The 21,014-nt window shown below is 35.2% G+C and overlaps 1 protein-coding gene across 1 annotated transcript in view; it reads left to right on the forward strand.

The window, feature by feature from the left end:
• The window catches only part of ERBB4 (erb-b2 receptor tyrosine kinase 4), a 1,078,432-nt gene that overhangs the window by 565,023 nt on the left and 492,395 nt on the right, over positions 1–21,014 (forward strand). The window contains exon 3 of the mRNA XM_035007223.1: positions 11,127–11,313. Within this exon, the coding sequence (XP_034863114.1) occupies positions 11,127–11,313 (187 nt within the window). The remainder of the gene's footprint in view (positions 1–11,126; positions 11,314–21,014) is intronic.

A 21,014-nucleotide genomic window follows, 5' to 3' on the forward strand; every position in this document is an offset into this window, starting at 1 on the left:
ATCATTATATCCCAATATAATGGATGCTAGCCACGCATCCTTAAAGAATTTGCTTTGTTTCCACCTCCATTTCTAGTGGGCCCAGTAGTGGTACTCAGTCCTTTTACATTAAGATTGTTTTGTCATACTTGAATTGTTCATTCATGTACAGAATCTCAATTGATTCTACATATCCTTTTGAAAAGACCTCTAGTTTCTTGACACCTATGAGAATGCTATTTTAAACTTTTACTGGGATTTGGGGGGCACATTTTAGCATATTTTGAATTTAGAAATATCAGAATCATGCTGCAATTACTTTTGAAAGGTGTTCTGGATTAGATAATATTTTTGTCATAAAAAGGAGGATGTGATTAAGTTACAATTTTAGACCATGTTGCAATGGATATTACTTTCAATAGGAAGTAATAGTCACCAATTTTTGAAAGAAATAACTTAAAATGATGGGGATTTTGAAATCTGGAATAAGACAGATATTATTTTTCTTTAAAAAAAAATATTTCGGCGTGCCTGGGTGGCTCAGTCATTAAGCGTCTGTCTTTGGCTCAGGTCATGATCCCAGGGTCCTGGGATCGAGCCCCTCATCAGGCTCCCTGCTCCACGAGAATCCTAATCCTCCCTCTCCCACTCCCCCTGCTTGTGTTCCCTCTCTTGCTGTGTCTCTGTAAAATAAATAAATAAAATCTTAAAAATATATATATATTTCTTGGAGTGCCTGGGTGGCTCAGTTGGTTAAGCATCCGTTTCTTGATTTTGGCTCAGGTCATGATCTTAGAGTGGTGAGATTGAGCCCCACCTGGGCTCCGCACTGGGCATGGAGCCTGCTTAAGATTCTCTCTCTCCCTTTCCCTCCGCACCTGCCCCCCCCCCCACTTATGCACACACGTGCTCTGTGCTCTGTCTCTCTCTCTAAAAATAATAATAATAAATAAAAATTAAAATTAAAAATAATGCTTCCTTTTTTTGTCTATGTGATTTTAGGCAAGTTATTTAACTTTAGTTTTTTATCTATATGATAGTACTTAAAGCGTTCGTGCTACCAGAATATAAGACATAAGTGCCTCACATACAGAAAACACTATGTAAATAAGTTAATACAATTATTACAAGTAGTAAATAGCCACTTAGAAAATTGTGGCTTGCATAAGGATACTTAAATATGAAAGCATTTTAATTTCTAGTCTCCAAACCCCTGATCTCAATTTATGTTATTGTCTGTAGTCCTGATTGTACTTACAGATGTCCATGCTCTATTTATTTGAATTGAATTGAATATTAAGAACACATAAGTAACATAAGACATTGTTGTCACTGGATGACATGACTCATGCAAGTATTTATTCTTTATAAATTAATTAAGCCTTTTGCTTTCTGTTTTTACTGCCAAATATTTAGACAGATATTAAATGTATTTTGGCAGTCTTGTCAAATCCAAGCTTGATACTTTGGCTTTCCTATTTCTGAAATAACTCACCCTTTTCATTTAAAAAATCACAACAGACTAGTCACAAAAGCAGTCACCTCTAACTTCTGAATCATCAAAGGCCATTTCCCATATGTTTTCCAAAAGAGGCAGCTGTTGTTATACATCATTTCATGAAATCCCATTTTCCTCCTTTAAATTTTGAGAGGGGAAAAAAATCTTATAAAAGCTCTCAGACAGGGTGCCTGGGTGGCTCAGATGGTTAAGCGTCTGCCTTCGGCTCAGGTCATAATCCCAGGGTCCTGGGATCGAGTCCCGCATCGGGCTCCCTGCTCAGCAGAGAGCCTGCTTCTCCCTCTGCCTCTCTCTCTCTCTCATGAATAAATGAAAATAATTTTAAAAAATGCTCTCAGACATAAAACTGTCACTCTCAAATGTACTTGAAATGGTAACAAGCAGTTTTCCCATCTAAACTTTGGTGATATGCAGTTATTCCTTTAGACATAGAGAAACACATAGAGACATAGAGAAACACAGTTTTATATATCCTAGGCAGTATAGGCAGTGTATTGAAGAAGAGTAAAGATTCTGGATTCAGAAAAAACAATGACAATTAATACTGAGAGCCTGCTGTAAGCCAGATCTTTTCTTATGTAACTTGTAAGGATTTACTTCTCAGAATAATCCAGAGAATTTGTGATCTTAGTATCCCCGTATTGGAGATGAAAGAACTGAGGCATGGAAGAATAAATAATTCATCCAACATAATACTGCTAAATGCTAGAATATGAACCCAGGTAGTGTATTTATTTGCTAGGGTTGCCATAACAAAATACCGCAGACCAGGTAGCCTAAAGAGAAGTTTATTTTTCTCACAATTCTGGAGTCTTGAAATCTGAGATCAAGAAGTCAACAAGGTTGTTTGCTTCTGAGGCCTTTCTCACAGACTTGAACATCAATATTCTTGTCTTCTTTGTATGTATGTCTGTGTTCTAATTTCCTCTTCTTTTTAAGGACACCAGTCATATTGGATTAAAGTCATCCTAGCGACCTCATTTTAATTTAATTACCTTTTTAAAGACCCTACTCCAAATATGGTCACATTCTGAGATACTGGGAGTTAGGATTTCAACCATAAATTTTGAGGGATCACAGTTGAGCCCATAACAGGCAATCTGACTTGTGTCCACACCTTTATGAACTATATAGCACCAATTGTTTAATTAATAAATTTTAATATCAAATATATATATGCTTGCATATCATTTCCCAATCCTAAACTATACAAAATATTTGCCATAATTATACTAACAATAAAAGTATAATGAAATTGATCATTTTTTGAAGATCTTCAACTTTTAAGCACTTAGAAGGAATTTGTCCTATTTTTCAGAAGAGAAATTAAGGTTAAATAACTTGTGCAGGTCAATAAGTAATGGAGACAAAAGTCAGACTAATACCTGTCAGACTGCAGCATCCAAATTTAATCAATGGACTGCATTGCCCTAAGCAGTTTGATTTTCTATGGAGGAAAATGCTCATCACATGTACAATGTATATAAAAATTACACTTTAATTCATGTGTAGGCTCAGTTGTATGAAAATGCTGACAACTAATAATTTCTTTTTGATTTAAGTTGTATCTATAATTAATCAAAGTTTAATTCAAAGGTCTCCAGATACTCTTACTATTTTGCATTTATGCAGTGTATCTAATTTCAGTTAAAATTCAATTCCCTAAATCACTAAAGCTTAATGTGTATATCTGATGGGAAAAGAACGAATTCAATACTATATTTTAAATAGTTGTAAAAGAGTGTCAGTTTAGAATTCAGGTTTAAAAATGTAGACCGATCTGTATAAACACATGGAAAAGAAAAAATTATATACATACACACACACACACATATTTTAAATTATAAGAGAAATGAAATTTTTAACAGTACAGATTTTTTTAATATAGAGACACTTAAAATTGAGATTTGTATATGATTATGTAAATGAATCTACAAAAGCTCCCTATTTAACTTGTGGAAACTAACTCTGATATAACAAGTCTATGATACAGGGATATAACTGAGCTAGGTCAGGAGATGAAGGACCATTTGGGAATGGAGGCCTGAAAGGGGCCTGTTAAGAACTCTCTGGCCAGCTAAGACAGATATAAAGGACAAAGAAAAAGATGATAACTTTGGGAGAGTTAAGTTGTCCTCTTTTCAGTTGAACTAAAGTGTTCACTACTAGGGTTAAGAGCTGGCTAAGTGGCCAGTGATGGTGAATGAAAGGCCTGTAGATTCTTAGGAAGTTAAGGATTGTAATAGCACTAGCACCCAAAAGACTGGCTAGTAATGGCTGGGAGTTAGCAGTTTTGCTGGGAAGAATTGGATCAGATTCTTTGCCCCCTCCCCCAGTGTTATTTCATGCCAGGTAAAATGAGCATGAATTCAACTCTACCACAGTCAGGTACATGACATTTCCCATTTCTCAATTTTCCCAAATCTAATCAGATCAGACTTTGCTTGCCAGGGTAGCATAATCCCTGGAGTTTTAAGGAACCGGGGAAAACTGAAAGCAAGACTCCAAAGCCAAATATGCCATCACATTTGGAGATGTCACATGGGAATGAGGTATACAGTCAGTCGATCTCTATTTCTACATGCAGCAGGAATATGTAATGTTTGCTATATGCTTATTAATTATTTCCCAGCAAATTTCTTAATATTATGTCATAGTTAAGAATGTTCTCTACTTTAAAAATTCCCAGTCTTGTTGTAAGGGGCAGGGATAGAAATTAATTGCCTATGGAAACTTAATGGAAAACCTTAGTGATAGAGAGGTTACAATTTGCTACTACATTTGTCACTGTCAGAGAACACATAAATTCTATAGTCATTACCAGCAGAGGGGCTTTCCTCCCCCCCTTCCATAGTTCTCTGCTCCCTACTCTTCTCTGTAATACTACGGATTTAATTTCAAGTCTACTGATTATAAGTAATCACTCTTTTATTTGTGGAGGTCTTGACTGATGGAGTATGTTAGTATTATTTGAGGATGATACCTAATTGGGTATGAGTACATAAGACACTGGGGAAGAAGCTAAGAATTCAGAACTGTTTTGACTTGCTGCAGAAGGTGTTAACAAGAGTAAATAGGTTTATTTTCAAAGGGATGATTAAAGAAAATATCTAACAAACCTGGATTTGATACATAATTTGAGTAGGAAAAATGTTGAGGAGACAGAGTTTTATACACGTAGCCAAGAATGTATAATTGCTTTTAATGTGCATAACATTGTTCCTAAACACTGATTAAATATTCAGGAATCATGAGGTATTGCAATCACTTAAATCTTAAGTGGATGAAGGAACATTTAAGGAAATATTACTATTCTCACTAGGATCAAATTAGAACCAACTAAAATAAAAGAATAAGGAAATTGTGTCAAATACAAAAAAAAATAACAGTTATAAGAATTGTGAAATGAAATAGAGATTTAAAAATAAAGATTGATTTTTCTTGAATGATCTGCAGGTAAAGCCCAGTGAAGCAGTCCAATCTCTTCTAATTTTGATTGAATGACATCCATTGAAAATCCTGGGAACATTATAATTTCAGATTTCATATTTTTTCTTGAAATATTTTATGGGAGAACAGTATAAATTTCTATTCTTTAGAGCAAACCATGTATTTTTTTTCTGGATTTATTGCTCATATGGATATATTGCTAGTATGGGAAGCTGGTCAAATTTCTTTTTTTTTTTTCCTCATTTTTTTGGTTTCCATCATCAAATGCCCTAAGCAGAACAAATCATCCCTTGGGTTAGAAAAGTTCTGAAGCATTTAAGGCTTTAATGATCTTCAATTATATTCACTTCTTGAACAAAGCAGCTGTAGAAGTATACATTGACAATGGAAATCAATCAGTTTCAGACAGCAGAAACTTACAACAGAAGGAGAGAGATATGTCTTTAGGTGGGTATTCACTCTTCAGTTGACAAAATAGGCAGTTTCCTGGAACTAAATGTACTGAGCCAGAACCAGAGTCAGGATTTTCTTTTTGGTGGGGCATTCTGATGATTTCTACTTACCACTGTGGTCCTTGGGCACAAGTCATGATTATGTTGTTCAATGTTTTTATTAGCAGAAAGTTCATAAAATCATTTTCAGTGGAAAACAATATATAAAAAGACCGTAAGCATTGTTTTCTACTTTTCAATTCTACTTCATTCAACAGCCATTACTGAATGTCTGTTCAGTGCCAGAGTCTGTACTAAAGGCTATAACATACACAGAAACAGTATAAGGAACCAGTTCTGTAATTTAGGAATAAATTACAAGTTGAAGAGGCAAGATATAAAAAGATATAAGGGGGGGGCGCCTGGTTGACTCAGTCAGTAAAGCATCTGCCTTTGGCTCAGGTCCTGATCCCAGGATCCTGGGATCAAGCCCCAGGTTGGGCTCTCTGCTCAGTGGGGAGTCTGCTTCTCACTCTTCCTCTCCCTCTGCCTCTCTTCCCCCTGCTCATGTTCTCTCTCTCTCTCTCTCTGTCTCAAATAAATAAAATCTTAAAAAAAAAAAGATATAGAGGTTACATAACAAAGATTAAAGCCAATGGTTCTTCTGTAATAAAGTTATAATTATTTTTATTTCAAATCAGATCGTTTACAGATAGTTTTGGCTATTATCAGAAATAATAATATTTGTAATCAATAGCATCTATTGAACACTTACTATTTGCCAGACACTTTTCTTTAGCTTTTTGGGTTTTTTTTTTAGGATTTTATTTATTTATTTGAGAGAGAAAGAGAGAGAGAGCAGGGGACGGAGCGGAGGGAGAGAGACAAGGAGACTTCACACTGAGCATGGAGCCTGATGCGGGGCTCAATGAGCCTGAGATCATGACCTGAGCCGAAATCAAGAGTTGAAGGCTTAACTGACTGAGCCACCTGGGTCTCCCTAGACACTTTTTATAAGTGTCTTATAAAATCTTTTTAATAGAGTTATTGCTATCTTTTATTTTAAAATAAAGAAACTGAGGCTCAGTGAGGGTAAACAATTTTAACAAGACTACAAAGTCAGTAAGTGTGAAGGCTGGTAAGTGTGAAGTGTTTTGAGCTCAGCTTTGCTTGGCAGTTGAACCCACATTTCTTACCATTATTCTAAGAGTCTAATTAGAGTCAGTTCCCAAGTGAAGATGGAACTAATGGTGAGTGTGTTAGGAAGAATGGATACTATGACATGCTCTAGACAAAAGATCGATAATACATCCTCTATCCCCAATGTTTATCTTTGTGTATCATTGTACTTTAGAGCACTTGATAATTATTGTATACAAGTTAAAGGATAAATTACCTTTATAATGAATGAAAGAATTTTACTTTTTAGACCAAATGATATTGGAAAATGTTTTTGATCTCTCTTCTAAGAACACAAAGGGATTAGAGTTCAACCACTGACACAGTGATTGAAGGAGGATTTGTAAGGCTCTACTCTATTTGTAGGGATAGACTATTCCAGGCAAGTGCAATTTCAAACACATGTGGTATACAAACAATGCATGCTACTGTTGACCTTTCAGCTCTTTTTTCTATTCCCCTAAGAACTCATCCCTTTAATCCACAATTCTCAGTGCCCCAGGAATAATGGCTTAGAGTTCCCAATCCAGTACCAGACATGAATAGTTTCATAGGTTCCTTGACCCTTCATCCATTTTGGACCTTTCATCCATTGAATGGACTCTTTGCTCCATTAGGATTCAACTTTTCTAGGTGATTAGTGTTAGCAGGTTCATTCCTAAGAATTGTGGGACCTGGGATGAGAGTATAAATGAAGATCTACATATTTTGTGTCATTATTCTTTATTATAAATAAAATAATTATTATTAAAATATGATCTATCCTCCCACTTTGACAGAAGTATCTTTATAATAACTTGGATGGCTGGGTGAAATGTTAGAATTTTTGAACTCCTCTGTAGTGTGGTGACATGGAGAGGGATGGATTCCAGCCTTCAGCCCCTCCTTTAACCAGTTCTGTCCAGTATCATAGGAAGCTTTGAGCAGAGTGACACTTAGGCTGTACATCGAGCATCCATACACTCTCCACTCAAACATCTGCACCTGGACCACCCATCCTTGCTAGGTGTATGCATGTTGGTCGCATAGTCTGCTGACTGGGGGACAGAACTGGAAAGATGATATCACAGGCTCTAGATGAGGGATTGGGGCAATTTGGGAATGAAATTCTGGGATCACAGGGATCTGGAGCATTGGTCTTCTCTGGAGAAAAGGAATGCAGGTTCCAGATGGGTACTTTTCTTGACTCTGTAGACTTTGCCTATGGGTGAAGATATGGCCAGAGAAAAGCCAGAGTGCTCAGCAAATATTTATTGGTTTTTCACTATGTGCCTGTATTGTTGTAGGTACATGAGACATGAATGAACAAATTAAAGTGCTTGCCCTTGCAGAGCTTATATTCTGAGAAAGGGAGAAACAGACTACAAATACTAAATGTAATAAACATATATACTATATAGTAAATTTAAAGGTGAGAAGTACTATAGAGACAATAAAAGTTAGAGCAGGAAAAGGTGGGAGGACTGTTAGTCATCATTGGCTTCAACTGAGGTTTGAGAGATTTGAGAAAAAACTTGAAGGCAGTGAGGAAATTAGCCAAAAAGAGAACAAGAGGGAAAGAACCTCAGGCCTTTGGGCGCCTGGGTGGCTCAGTCGTTAAGCGTCTGCCTTCGGCTCAGGTCATGATCCCAGGGTCCTGGGATCGAGTCCCACATCGGGCTCCCTGCTCGGCAGGAAGCCTGCTTCTCCCTCTCCCACTCCCCCTGCTTGTGTTCCTGCTCTTGCTATGTCTCTCTCTGTCAAAAAAATGAATAAAATCTTTAAAAAAAAAAAAAAAAGAAAGAAACTCAGGCCTTTAAGAGTATAGTGAACACCTTGAGGTAGGACCACACTTGGAATGTTAGAAGAACAAGGAAACCAGCAAAACTGGAATAGAGTGAGAAAAGTAGACGGTTAAAAAAAGAAGTTACAAAAAGAACTGATGACCAAACCATATAGTATTGTACTGTGCAACAGAAATATAGTGATAGCCATAAAAATATTATTTTAAATTTCCATGTAGCCATAATAAAAATGTAAAAAGAAAGGTTAAAAATTAACCTTAATAATGCATTTTATATAACTCAATTTATCTAAAATGTTATCATTTCAACATGGAATCTTTGAAATCGAGAGTGTATTTTATCTCAATTCATACCACCTACATTTCAATTGTTCAGTAGCTACATCTAGCTAGTTGTTGCTGCATTGGGCAGAACAGATAGATTTTGACTCATCAGTGAAAGAATTTTGTCTATCACTTTGAGTGACTAGGGAGATGTTTCAGGATTTTAAGAATTGAAGTGTCATGATTTGATTTATGTTTAAAAACAATCAGGTCTGGGGCCCTGGGTGGCTCAGTCGGTTAAGCATCCGACTCTTAATCTCAGCTCAGGTCTTCATCTCAGGGTCATCCATTCAGTTGGGCTCCATGCTGGGCATGAAGCCTACTTAAAAAAAAAAAAAAAAGAAAAAAGATCAGGTTCTGCCTTAACTGAGAATACATGATAAGGGATCAAAAGAAATAGAAACAGGAAGACCTATTGCAGTAATTTTGATAAAGGAATGATGATGGCTCAGATGATAGCAGTGGTTGACATAAGAGGTGGTTCAATTCCTGATCATTATTATTATTATTTTTTAAAGATTTTATTTATTTATTTGTGTGAGAGAGAATGAGAGAGAGCACATGAGAGGGGAGAGGGTCAGAGGGAGAAGCAGACTCCCCGCCGAGCAGGGAGCCCGATGCGGGACTCGATCCAGGGACTCCGGGATCATGACCTGAGCCGAAGGCAGTCGCTTAACCAACTGAGCCACCCAGGCACCCAATTCCTATTCATTTTAAAGGTAGAACAAATAGGACAGATTACATTTGGTGTGTGATGAGAGGGGAGTCAAGAATGACCCCAAAACTTTGGCCTAAATAATAGGAAGGATGGCTTGACCTCAACTGAGATGAGAAAGGCTGTTAAAAGGTTGGGACAAGGAAGATGTGTGTTCAGATTTGGATAGGTATATCTGAAAAGTCTATTAGGCATTCAGGTGAAGATGTGGGGTAGGCAGTTAGATAGGAGTCTAGAGTCTAGGGGACAGGTTGGAGGTAAAAGTTCGGAGATCAGCAACCTTGAAACTGGATAAGGTCACCAAGGAAATGAGAGTGGATAGAAAAGAGAGTACCAAGGACTGAGCACTGGGACATCAAAATTAAGAGGTCTATACTGACATGAAATTGACATTAAAGTAACATCAAATATTTTACCACTTCTGTATTTTATATATATATATACATATATATACATATATATAAATTTTTTATATTTAATTTTTAAAACCTTAATACATATACTCATAGCTGTCACAATCTTGCCTATTTTACTGAAAAACTGTAACTTTAGATGAAACCTAAGGGCTTTTTTTGTGACCTTTTTTGCTTTAAAATGTACTACAAACTTACAAGTAATTAACTTATACTATATTAAACAATAGACAGTCAAAATAAAATTGTGGTTGTAGGGGCGCCTGGGACAGAGCTCTGCATCATTGGGCTCCCTGCTCAGCGGGGAGTCTGCTTCTCCCACCTCCTCCCCCTCCCCCACTCATGCTCTCGCTCTTTCTCTCTCTGCTCTTAAATAAACAAAATCTTATAAGAAATTGTGGTTGTAATTAAATTAGAGATCATTATCAGTCTTTAATACATATTGTTTATATTTGTGTTTCCCAGAGACATACAAGTTAACTGTCTTTGATATGATAGCATTAAACATCAATATAGCAGTTTAAAATATGTCCCATAGGGCACCTGGGTGGCTCAGTTGGTTAAGCGACTGCCTTCAGCTCAGGTTATGATCCTGGAGTCCTGGGATCGAGTCCTGCATCGGGCTCCCTGCTCGGCAGGGAGTCTGCTTCTCCCTCTGACCCTCCTCCCTCTCATGCTCTCTGTCTCTCATTCTCTCTCTCAAATAAATAAATAAAATCTTTAAAAAAAAAAAAATAAATAAATAAATAAAATATGTCCCATAGTCTACAGACTAATGCAGCTTTGTTTTATTTGCGATAAGCTTATGAATTCGTTTTATAAAAATTCTGGTTGACGGCTAGGTGTTCTTACCTCATTTTCATCTGTCAAAGAATGACATGTTTATTCCTTTAATTATATTCAAATCCCAGCTATGAAGAATGTTTCATAAAACAAAATCCATTATTTTACTATAAGTACATTCATGACTTTTTTTTTTTAAGATTTTTATTTATTTATTTGAGAGAGAGAATGAGATAGAGAGAGCATGAGAGGGGGGAGGGTCAGAGGGAGAAGCAGACTCCCTGCTGAGCAGGGAGCCCGATGCGGGACTCGATCCCGGGACTCCAGGATCATGACCTGAGCCGAAGGCAGTCGCTTAACCAACTGAGCCACCCAGGCGCCCCATTCATGACTTTTTTAAAGAGTACAATTCATACTTCAAATGAGATTCTAACCTTTTGTGTTCTTATATTACCAAGGTAATTATTTACAATATAATGTGGAAATTAGTGTACTGACAAATAATTTCTAATTTTTTTTTTAACAAAGGCCATTGTTTGTTTATTTTCAGTCTGTTCGAGAAGTCACAGGTTACGTGTTAGTAGCTCTTAATCAGTTTCGCTACCTGCCTCTGGAGAATTTACGCATTATCCGTGGGACAAAACTTTATGAGGATCGATATGCCTTGGCAGTGTTTTTAAACTACAGAAAAGATGGGAACTTCGGACTTCAGGAACTTGGACTGAAGAACTTGACAGGTAAGGAAAATACACAAAATTGCAAATATGCTCTCATTATCAATTTAATGCAATAAACATACACATATGTGTGTAAGGTTACTGTAGTATGTGTTATACTGAGGAACACTATAAAACATTTAAATATCTAGTCTTTATTCATTTTACGGGAAATAATGCCTTGTGATGCCCTTGCTTTTATTTACAGATATTGTAAGTGCGGTCTGAAAAATACCGTAATACTGTATCTCAGCTGAACAGAAGTGCACTCTAAGGAAATGCTCAGTGGCTGAAAACTGAGATAGGAAGCAGGTTTAAGAATGCTATGTTTGGTGGTCTCAGGTGAACAGTGGACCATATCATCAAATCTCTGCAATAAATAACACCACAACCTTCACCCTTGTTAGAGCTCAGTAAATACACAAGCCTTTATATCTAGTTCCACTAATCTAGTTTTTTTGCACAGCCCCTTATTTTTGGAAAACGTACCTTGATTTACTAATTTAGTTTTGATTTATTTTATTCAGTAACTCACTCAATGCCATCAGAAATTCTTTCTCAGAATGTTTCAATACCATCAGTGATTTTTCCCCTAAGATTCGAAAAAGGAATTGCTAACAACCTAAACTTATTATCTTGCTGGAAAAAAACAAAAAAACACAACACTTTGTAGGAATTTGTTTTGTAAGCTGGTCCTGGCATTCCTGCAGATATCCTTTCAGTCCATATAGTTCATAGCTCATACAGGCTATCGTAGGAGGTTTGGTACAAGGTTTCTAATCATGAGTTTTGCTATGTGTGCCTGTAGTCAAGTACTGCTAATTAGTAATTAATTATCATCTCACAGTGGGATAAAGGAGTTTAAACTATTAATTTAACCTACATTACTATGATTTATATTTTGCATCAAAATACATAGTGATTCTTTGTGTGTTTGAGTCCACTCAGTGGTAATGTTTCTTGACATTAAAAAATTACAATTTTTAGAGGTATTGCCTCAAAATACTAAGTAAAAATAACATTGATATTGTCAGGTTACTAAAATTTTTGTTTCTTTAATTCATAGTGGATATAAAATATCTTAAGTTAGAAATAGCTTCATAGTTAGCCAGACATGTAAGCTAAAATTAGATATTTTGGACGAAGAAAGGAATACTGATTATGTTATTTATTTTGGACATGATTGCTATAGAACTGATGGCATAATGGCAAATGCAAATTATTCAGAATTTATAGATTCCTTCATTAACATTTTACTTTTTTTGTTCTTTCCTTTCAAAGATAGTTTCCTTATTGAAGAGTAGGGTTTTTGACTAAATTGCTACTTGCATGGAAGTAATGATAGGAAGAAGAATTTTAGAACTGGAATGGATAGAGAGAAATTGAATGATTGAAGTTAAGAGTCTAAAAATAATATAATCCAGTTAAAACTTGCATAGGGATAATTATGTCTTATTAAACGATTTTCCTCTATTTATAATAAAGAAAAAATGAATACATTTCTTTTTAAACTTTTTATAATACTTGTTATTATTCCATAATATGTGCTATTTGAACAACCTTTTCATCCAGAAAATCAATCTTTAAAGAGCTATCTTATTTATTTTTACATTTAACATTAGTACTACTCAAATATTTTTTAAGTTATTTAATCAAAATTATGCCACATTTAAACATACCTTATTTATTGAGTGAGCTCACACCATGATTGCTTATGATTGTGACAGTTTGTGTCATACCAAAATACAACACTGTTATTTCAAGAACATTATTCCATATTCTGCCAGAAGGTCTTATAATATTTGTGTGTGTGTAAAGTAAGTAGAAGTGAGTAACTAATAAGTGGCTAAGAGAATGAGTTGATTGTTCAGAACAAAAAATGTGTTTGTTCAAGAGTTATTAATTTCTTTTTGAATATAAAGAAAAGTAAAATAAATGATGGAAAATTTAGACAACTTGGAAATTGTCCAGATATCTTAATATATTTATTAGGTGGCTGAGAATTACATGTGAACATCAGTCCAGCATCATTGATCTTACTCTAGATAATTGAAATCAGTAGTGTAACTCCAGTTTTGAAAATCGAAAGTCACACAATAAGCATGATTCTGTTTGTGTGTAAGAATATATGAGGAAGGGTAGGAGACACCTCACTGTTCATATAAAGAGGAATTGGGGAAGAAATTTGCTCTATAGTGGTATCTTAAAGAATTGAGTGTTCTAGGTAACCTAGTAAAGTAACCAACAAACATTGCAATTCACTTCAGATAAGATTGTTTTTGTGTTTTGGAAAGATAATTTTTCTATCTTGTTTGTTTATGTGTTATACAAAGCAAGTTGATAAAAATTTAAAACAGTTTTAGGGTTATATTAAGTGTAGGGCTCCAGGGTTGGCCCTAATTTTAGGGCTGTCTTACAAAATATGAAGGGAAATAGAATACCTGCTGGAGTAGCCAAATACCTCACTACTTAACTGTCCTAGGGAATTAAAATTTTAACTTGGTTCTTGAAAATAAAAATAAAATAAAATAAAATAAAAATTTAACCCCATTCTTAAAGAACCAACTGCATCAGCATCACCTGGGTATTGTTAGAAATGCAAATTTGGGGGATATTTATGCAGATAAAGTATCTGAGACCTAATGGACCAGAAACTCTTGTGGTAGGGCCCATCAATATGTATTTTAAGGATCCCCCCATGATTCTGATGGCCACAAAAATTTAAGAAACACTGTCTGTTTTTAATTAAAGATATGTTACCAAGAGCCAATAGCATGATATCTAGTTAACCTCTTCACTTACTTGATCTAAATAATTTTCATTCATTTATCATCTCCTAGAGAGAAGGGAAGGAATGGGACAGAGAACAGGTGAATTTGTGACTGGATGATGAGAAATACTCCTTAGGTTGAGGTGAGAATGAAAAGAGCATACTAGGAGCCTGGCTGAAAACGTGTGGGTATTAAAGAGCTTGGAGGTTAGCAAGATGCTGGGAGTAAACTTTCTTCTGTATTGCCATTTGGTCTGGTACCAACTTTGCATAATGGTAAACCGTAACAGGGACAATAATAATCATGGTCAATTTTCCTTCTAAGCAAAATTTTATTTTTAAACACGTTCAATAAGGTAAATAACAAGTACTACTTGTCAGGTAGGAAGTATGCAGGTTGTAACAAATAATTTTGAGATTATGAATTCATATATCTATTTAATATATATGTAAAATTTTGTTTTTCCTGAAATCTTTTTTGCAGTGTTGACCCTAGAATAATATGCCTTTTTTTTTTGTTTTAATTACATTTGTTGCCTGTAAACTCTATCTTTGTGAAAAGGAATGTTCGATTAACATGATTAACTTGAGACTGTCAGATATAAGGATTAATGGTTGGATGCCACTTAACAAAGATATAAATTAACTTCGACCTTACACATTCTTATTAATTAGCTTGATGGTCACCAAAAGCTATTGCTTGGACTATAGTTATTACTATAGATCTTACTTAGAGACTTTCATTTTGGTTGTGCCCAAAAACAAGAAACACAAACATATTTTCTGTCACATTTCCCTGGTTCATTGTCAGTGAGGTGGACAGAGTGGAGAAGAGGCAGGTCCCTAGGCTAGAGATATGCCGCACAATCTAAAGGGGAGTAAGGAACTTGTCTTGGCAATCCCTAGGTGCTGTGGTAGGCTGGGTAATCCTTTTCTGGTCAGGGGAGAGACCATATTTCCATCAATGTGTCCATCAGGCATGTAACCTTCTTGAGACCATTGAGAATGACAGTACTGAACCAGAGGACTACAGAGCTGGAGAGAATTCATTACTTCCTTTGTTAAGGTCACTTGCACGTGGCTGTGGCTTTATTAATCACTCCCATGATGTTAGTTTATTTTTATAAGATCCTTCTTAACCAAATATCCCTATTCTAAATTCAAATCAACATCTAATATATTTACAACTTTAATTCTACAAGCTTCTACTTATTTAATTACCTGTCTGACCAAAATCTAAATGTCATTATATGGGGCAAAAAAAACCCAAAACCCAAAAAACCAAACAACAACAACAACAACAAAAACTATTATTTTCTCCTTTCTGGAATTTATAGAACTACCTCATCTGAGTAATATTATACAATCTCATCTATATGTGATATTGTAGATATGAAGGAATCTTTGGGAAATACCTAGATTCGTATCTATTCTACTATTCATATTCTATTTATAATGATGATAACCTGAATACAAATTTACTACATAAATATGTATATTTTTCTTATCAAATTTCACCTTAAATATTTGGATTTTAATTTTATGAATTATTAGAATATCTCTTTTGAATAGGTAAAATTTGAGGTGATACCAATATACAATTTATGTTTTCCAAATATTAGCCAAATACTCTCCATATTTTCAGACCAACACATTCTTGCATTAGTACCTTTATTTAATGTTTTATGACTATTCTAATTATTTGGTTAACTGTGTACTGTATCATCTTGATTAGATTATTATTTGATATGTGGACAAGCAAACATTTTAAACAGAAGTAAAATGCTGAAGTTATTTTTGGGAGCCCTCAGTAATAATGGAAGGATATATTAAGTTTACTGAGTTCTAGTAGACTAAAAATAAAATGAAATGCTTAGTTCAGGAGATAGAACATCTGATGTAACAACATTTAAATTTCTCAAACCCCTTCAGCATTATTCAGTGACAGTCAAGTAAATCACCTAACATTGAAATGGACAGGCCATCTGCAGTCAACTCAATGTATGTCAAAGACCATGGGTGTGGAATCAGAAAAAAACAAAACAAAACAAAACAAACCCGTTCAAATGTCAGATCACCACTTACAGTCTGAGTGTCTCTCTGAGACTTAGATTCTTCATCTTTAAAATTGAGAATTCCACTTCACGATGTTATTATAGACATTAGAAAAATAAAGTAGAGAACTTGTCAACCACAGCCCCTTTCACGTAGAGTATACTTAGGAAACCTTCATCTTCTTTCACTGTATTGTTTTGTCCTTAGCTTTTCTTTGTGCCAACACAGTGACAAAACAATTGTACCTGTTTCTGCATATTCAAATAGGTTCCTGTTGCTTCATTGGGGCCTTGAAAAGTGACTTGTGTAGACAAAAAGATACTCCAAATTTCAGTGTCTCTTCAGATGCCACTTTGAAGCTATTTTATGTGTAGGCTCTTTTTCTCTGGCAGGGAGAAGCCTGAGGCTTTTCTTTGTCTACTCTCAGTGTGATCCTGTCTTTGGTACTTCATAGCACTTCTCTCCTGTCTTTCAGTGCTCACGTCAAGCACCTGTTACCCCAGCCCTTCGTTTCAAATCTCCATCATCATGTTTCACCCTTCATTGGCCCTGACATTTGCCTTGACCTAGACAAGAGACATATTCATTCTGAGTTCGTTTTCTGACACTAGAGTTGCTAAGCATTTTTCAACTGTTCTGTGAAAGGTCTTAGTAATGTTTGAGTGAGTTCAACTAGCCTAGTCCAGCGGTTGTTGTTAAATACAATGTTTGACAAAGGTGCTGCTAATATTTACATAAGAAGAACTACTCAGCATAGCGTGGATATCTGAAGAAGAAAAAAAAAATGATTCCAAGAATACTCCTAGCTTAAGGATACATTACTTGGAAGATGATTTGATCAAAACTAACCTATAGTGAAAACCCTGTGAGACAGATGGAATCAGTGAAGAGTGGCACATACTTATGAAGGCATCCATTTTTAGATCAGGTCCACAGTTTCTAAAAATGATACTCTAATCAATGTTTTCAAAGAAGGTTGTTTGCCTGCCATGTCAAAGAGTGTGTATTAACTAGAAGAAGGGAAATTATAATGATACTGTGTCTAGGTAAAACAGAAACCTATTTGAAAGTAAATACTTTAAATGTGAGATCGGTTAGAGTGGCCATTGCAGCAAATTTCTAGGACTCATTCTTAGCTTTGGAGAAATGATTAGTGAATTTATGGAATTGAATGAAGGTAAAAATGGGAATTTCTTCTCCTGCTGTACCACTCATTAGAGAGGATACTGTTCCTGGAGCAATAAGGGATGAGATGGCATTTTCAGAGAATGGAATAATTCCTCCTCCTCTAGCTTACATGTTTTTAGTTGTGAATACTCGGATAATCTGCTCAGGTCATAAAAAAGCAGCCCTGTTGTTGATTTATGTCCCATTCAGGGATCCTGAAGGCATCCCATTCTCTGAACTACATTCTTTTTAATCCCTATAGCATCTTTAGGAAAAATATTGGGGGAAACCTAGCATTGTGGAAGTCTTTCAGGAAAATTCCCTACTTGAGACTTCAAACCTCTGTCATCATCCTTTTTTGTCCCTAAGATAGTCCAAGAACTGCAGATTCCCTTTCCTAAGAGAGAAAGCATACATATTCTAAGGAAAGAAAACATACAAGGTCAAAAAACTCCCTTCTTAAAGCTCATTTGTTGGGAAAATGTGCTTGTTTTGACATTTAGAAAGTGGAGGAGAATCTTTGCTCCTCAGGGTCCCAGAAGCAGTAAGGGAAATTGATAGTGATCACCATGAGTCCATGAGTCCATGATTTCACTTCAAGGAAATCAGTTAAGGTATCATAATATCTGCCTCCTCACCCTCATCCCAGGACATTATCTTGGCTATAAGCATAAATAATCCAGACTTTAAACAGAAGATCTTAAGGTTGTATTTTAGAAAGAACTTTCTGATTTTAATTGTTGTATAATATTTGAATACATCATGAATGTACCTATGAAAAATGGTGGTAAGGTGACAACAAAATACAATCACACACACAAAATGACAATATTGTATATACTGGATTTGATTTAAAAGTATCAGATCTATTAACTAGTTTTATAGCCACTGCCATTCAACTGTGACTTTTTTAAAAATCAAGGTTACTGGGGTGCCTGGGTGGCTCAGTTGGTTAAGCGGTTAAGCTTCTGCCTTCGGCTCAGGTCATGATCCCAGGGTCCTGGGAGCGAGCCCCTCATCTGGCTCTCTGCTCAGCAGGGAATCTGCTTCTCTCTCTGCCCCTCCCCCTGCTTGTGCTCTGTCTCTCTCTCGCATGCTTTCTCTCTCTCTCAAATAAATAAAATCTTTAAAAAAAATAAATAAAAATCAAGGTTACTAAACTCTCAGTCATAACTCACATTTATTAATAGGCTCAATTTTACCGGTAAAAGTTCAGGATTCTTTTGGAAAGTGATGTCAATTCAAATATTTGTTAGCTTTGTTTTTTTCCACTTGTATATTCAAGACACTGTGCTGAGGTATGAGTTATTCTAAATTAGCTTTACCTATCTGTGTCCTCTCAGTAAATATTATATTTCTGACAAATATTTACCTACCAACTGCAATGTGAAAGCACTGGGAAAGTATTTTCCTCAATTATATTATTTATAGTCAAGCATTTCCATCGGGTCAAGAGCCTCCATTTTAATCTGTTTTAACTTCAAAAGCATCAGTTGACCTATAGAGCCTTCTGTGATGATGGAAATATTCAATCTGTGCTGCACAATTGAGTAGCCAAATGTGACTACTGAGAACTTGAAATGTAGCTAGTTTGGAGGAAATGAATTCCTACTTTTATCTACTTTTAATTCATTTTAATTTAAATGGCCACATGCAGTGATCAATATTAGAGATCATAATAGTGATCATATTAGGGCAGCACTAAAGGGACAGCATCTTTTACTGAACCCAGGGCAGTAGGCAAGGATATTTACCTGCAGAATACCATGGAGAATCAGAACATAGACGCTGGATTGAGACCCCCTCCCTTCAAATCCTCTTACTCAACTTTCTAAACCTCAGTATCCTCATCTTTAGATGAGTATAATGGGAACTCTCTGTAAGATGGTTGTGAAAATTAAATTATAAATTATGAAAATAGCATTAAATGCAGTTCCTGCAATGAATATTATTCATTATTATTTGAGAAGTATGCTTTTGGTAAGAATAATAGAAACAGCCTGTTTTTATGATCATTGGAAGCATGTTAGGCCTATATAATCAAATTGTAAGATATAAAATGTGTCATTTATGATTTGGTACTTGACCAGATCTTATATTTGAGTAAGCTGCATTGCTTCTTAATGTGTTTTAAGCTCTGGTTATTGTAACAGATTTTCTGTTTGATAGAAATGTGACTTTTCGGGCGCCTGGGTGGCTCAGTTGGTTAAGCGACTGCCTTCGGCTCAGGTCATGATCCTGGAGTCCCGGGATCGAGTCCCGCATCGGGCTCCCTGCTCGGCGGGGAGTCTGCTTCTCCCTCTGACCCTCCTCCCTCTCATGCTCTCTGTCTCTCATTCTCTCTCTCTCAAATAAATAAATAAAATCTTTAAAAAAAAAAAAAAAAGAAAGAAATGTGACTTTTCAAAAATGAGATTTTTACTCTCATCTTCAGTTGCCACAGTATATAAGTACCTAGTTATAAATAGGTCCCAATGTCTATTTTTTAAATGACTTTATTGAAAGAAATAAGGATCAGGAGATTATAATTTTTTTTTTTTTTAGCAGAGAAACTATATTGAAAATCTGTTGAGGATTCTTTCTGGCATAAATAATGCCCAGGTTCTTAGGAGTCTCTATTCCACACTGAAAGTTCATATTCATAACACAATATTTATATAATAACAAGAAAGTCACAAAAGAAATTCCTCTATAAAATGTTTTATCAAACAGATGTCTACCATACTTCATCAAATCTAAGTCACCATCAGTTGTAAGAAATATTTATTGTTTTCAGGCCACACTAAGAGAAAAAGTGAAAGCCCAACAGAAATGTAAAAGGTTGTATGATGAATCAAGATTTTAGAGATATTAAATATGCAAAATGCATTTTAGAATTGATAAAATATAGTAATATATAAAGGGAATAGAGATACAACAAACTCCTTATTAACTCTCTAGAAAATAGCTGTACTTGTAATGGTGAAACTGTTTACTGTGGAAGTAGATCAAACAAATTATAATAGAAATGGCCAATATTTCATAAATGATGAATGGAATTTTCCATTCATCTGTATCTATCAGGGAATAAATAAATATAAATTGCCATGGCTCAACATGTTTTGATGTAATAAACTAACCTGGAAATTTGAATTATTTATATATTTTTTCTGTTGTTGTTTCTGAGAGTTATCTGATTTATTGACTCCACTGGCAAAAGAGATGAAAATATAGTTCAAAAGCAAAAAAAAAAAAAAAAAAAATTGCTTATTCTAGGAATTTCTCTTAAACTCTGCTCTCTTAGTAATAGACATCAACTAGAGTTTAGGATTGCCATAGGATATCAGAGGTTAAAGAGGGTTTTTACTTGGATCTTCTTTGCCAGTCTCCCTAGAAGTTCAATACAATTCTCTGTTATTGTAGCTCTCATAATATTTCCCTTGCCCTACTTTTAATACTTTTTGACCTATTCTCTGCAATATGTTTTATATTTTTTTAGCTATAATTTTCTTATAGGCTAAGTCAAGTTGTTTTGGTTATTAAATCCTACAACCATAAAAATTCTGAGGAATATTTACTGAGAAAAGTAAAGAAAAACAGTGAACCGTAACATTTTCTTTCTTCCAAAACCATTCAAATTACCCAATTTCATTTGCTCTGAGATGCAAATTAGAGGTTTGATTTTGTGGTATCAATAATGTTGAAAAAAGCTGATATGAGAAAAAGCATTTTTGATTATCTACTATGAAAT

Source organism: Mirounga leonina, unplaced genomic scaffold (assembly GCF_011800145.1).
Source record: "Mirounga leonina isolate KUSES-001 unplaced genomic scaffold, KU_Mleo_1.0 Mir_151, whole genome shotgun sequence".
Classification (NCBI taxonomy): domain Eukaryota; kingdom Metazoa; phylum Chordata; class Mammalia; order Carnivora; family Phocidae; genus Mirounga; species Mirounga leonina.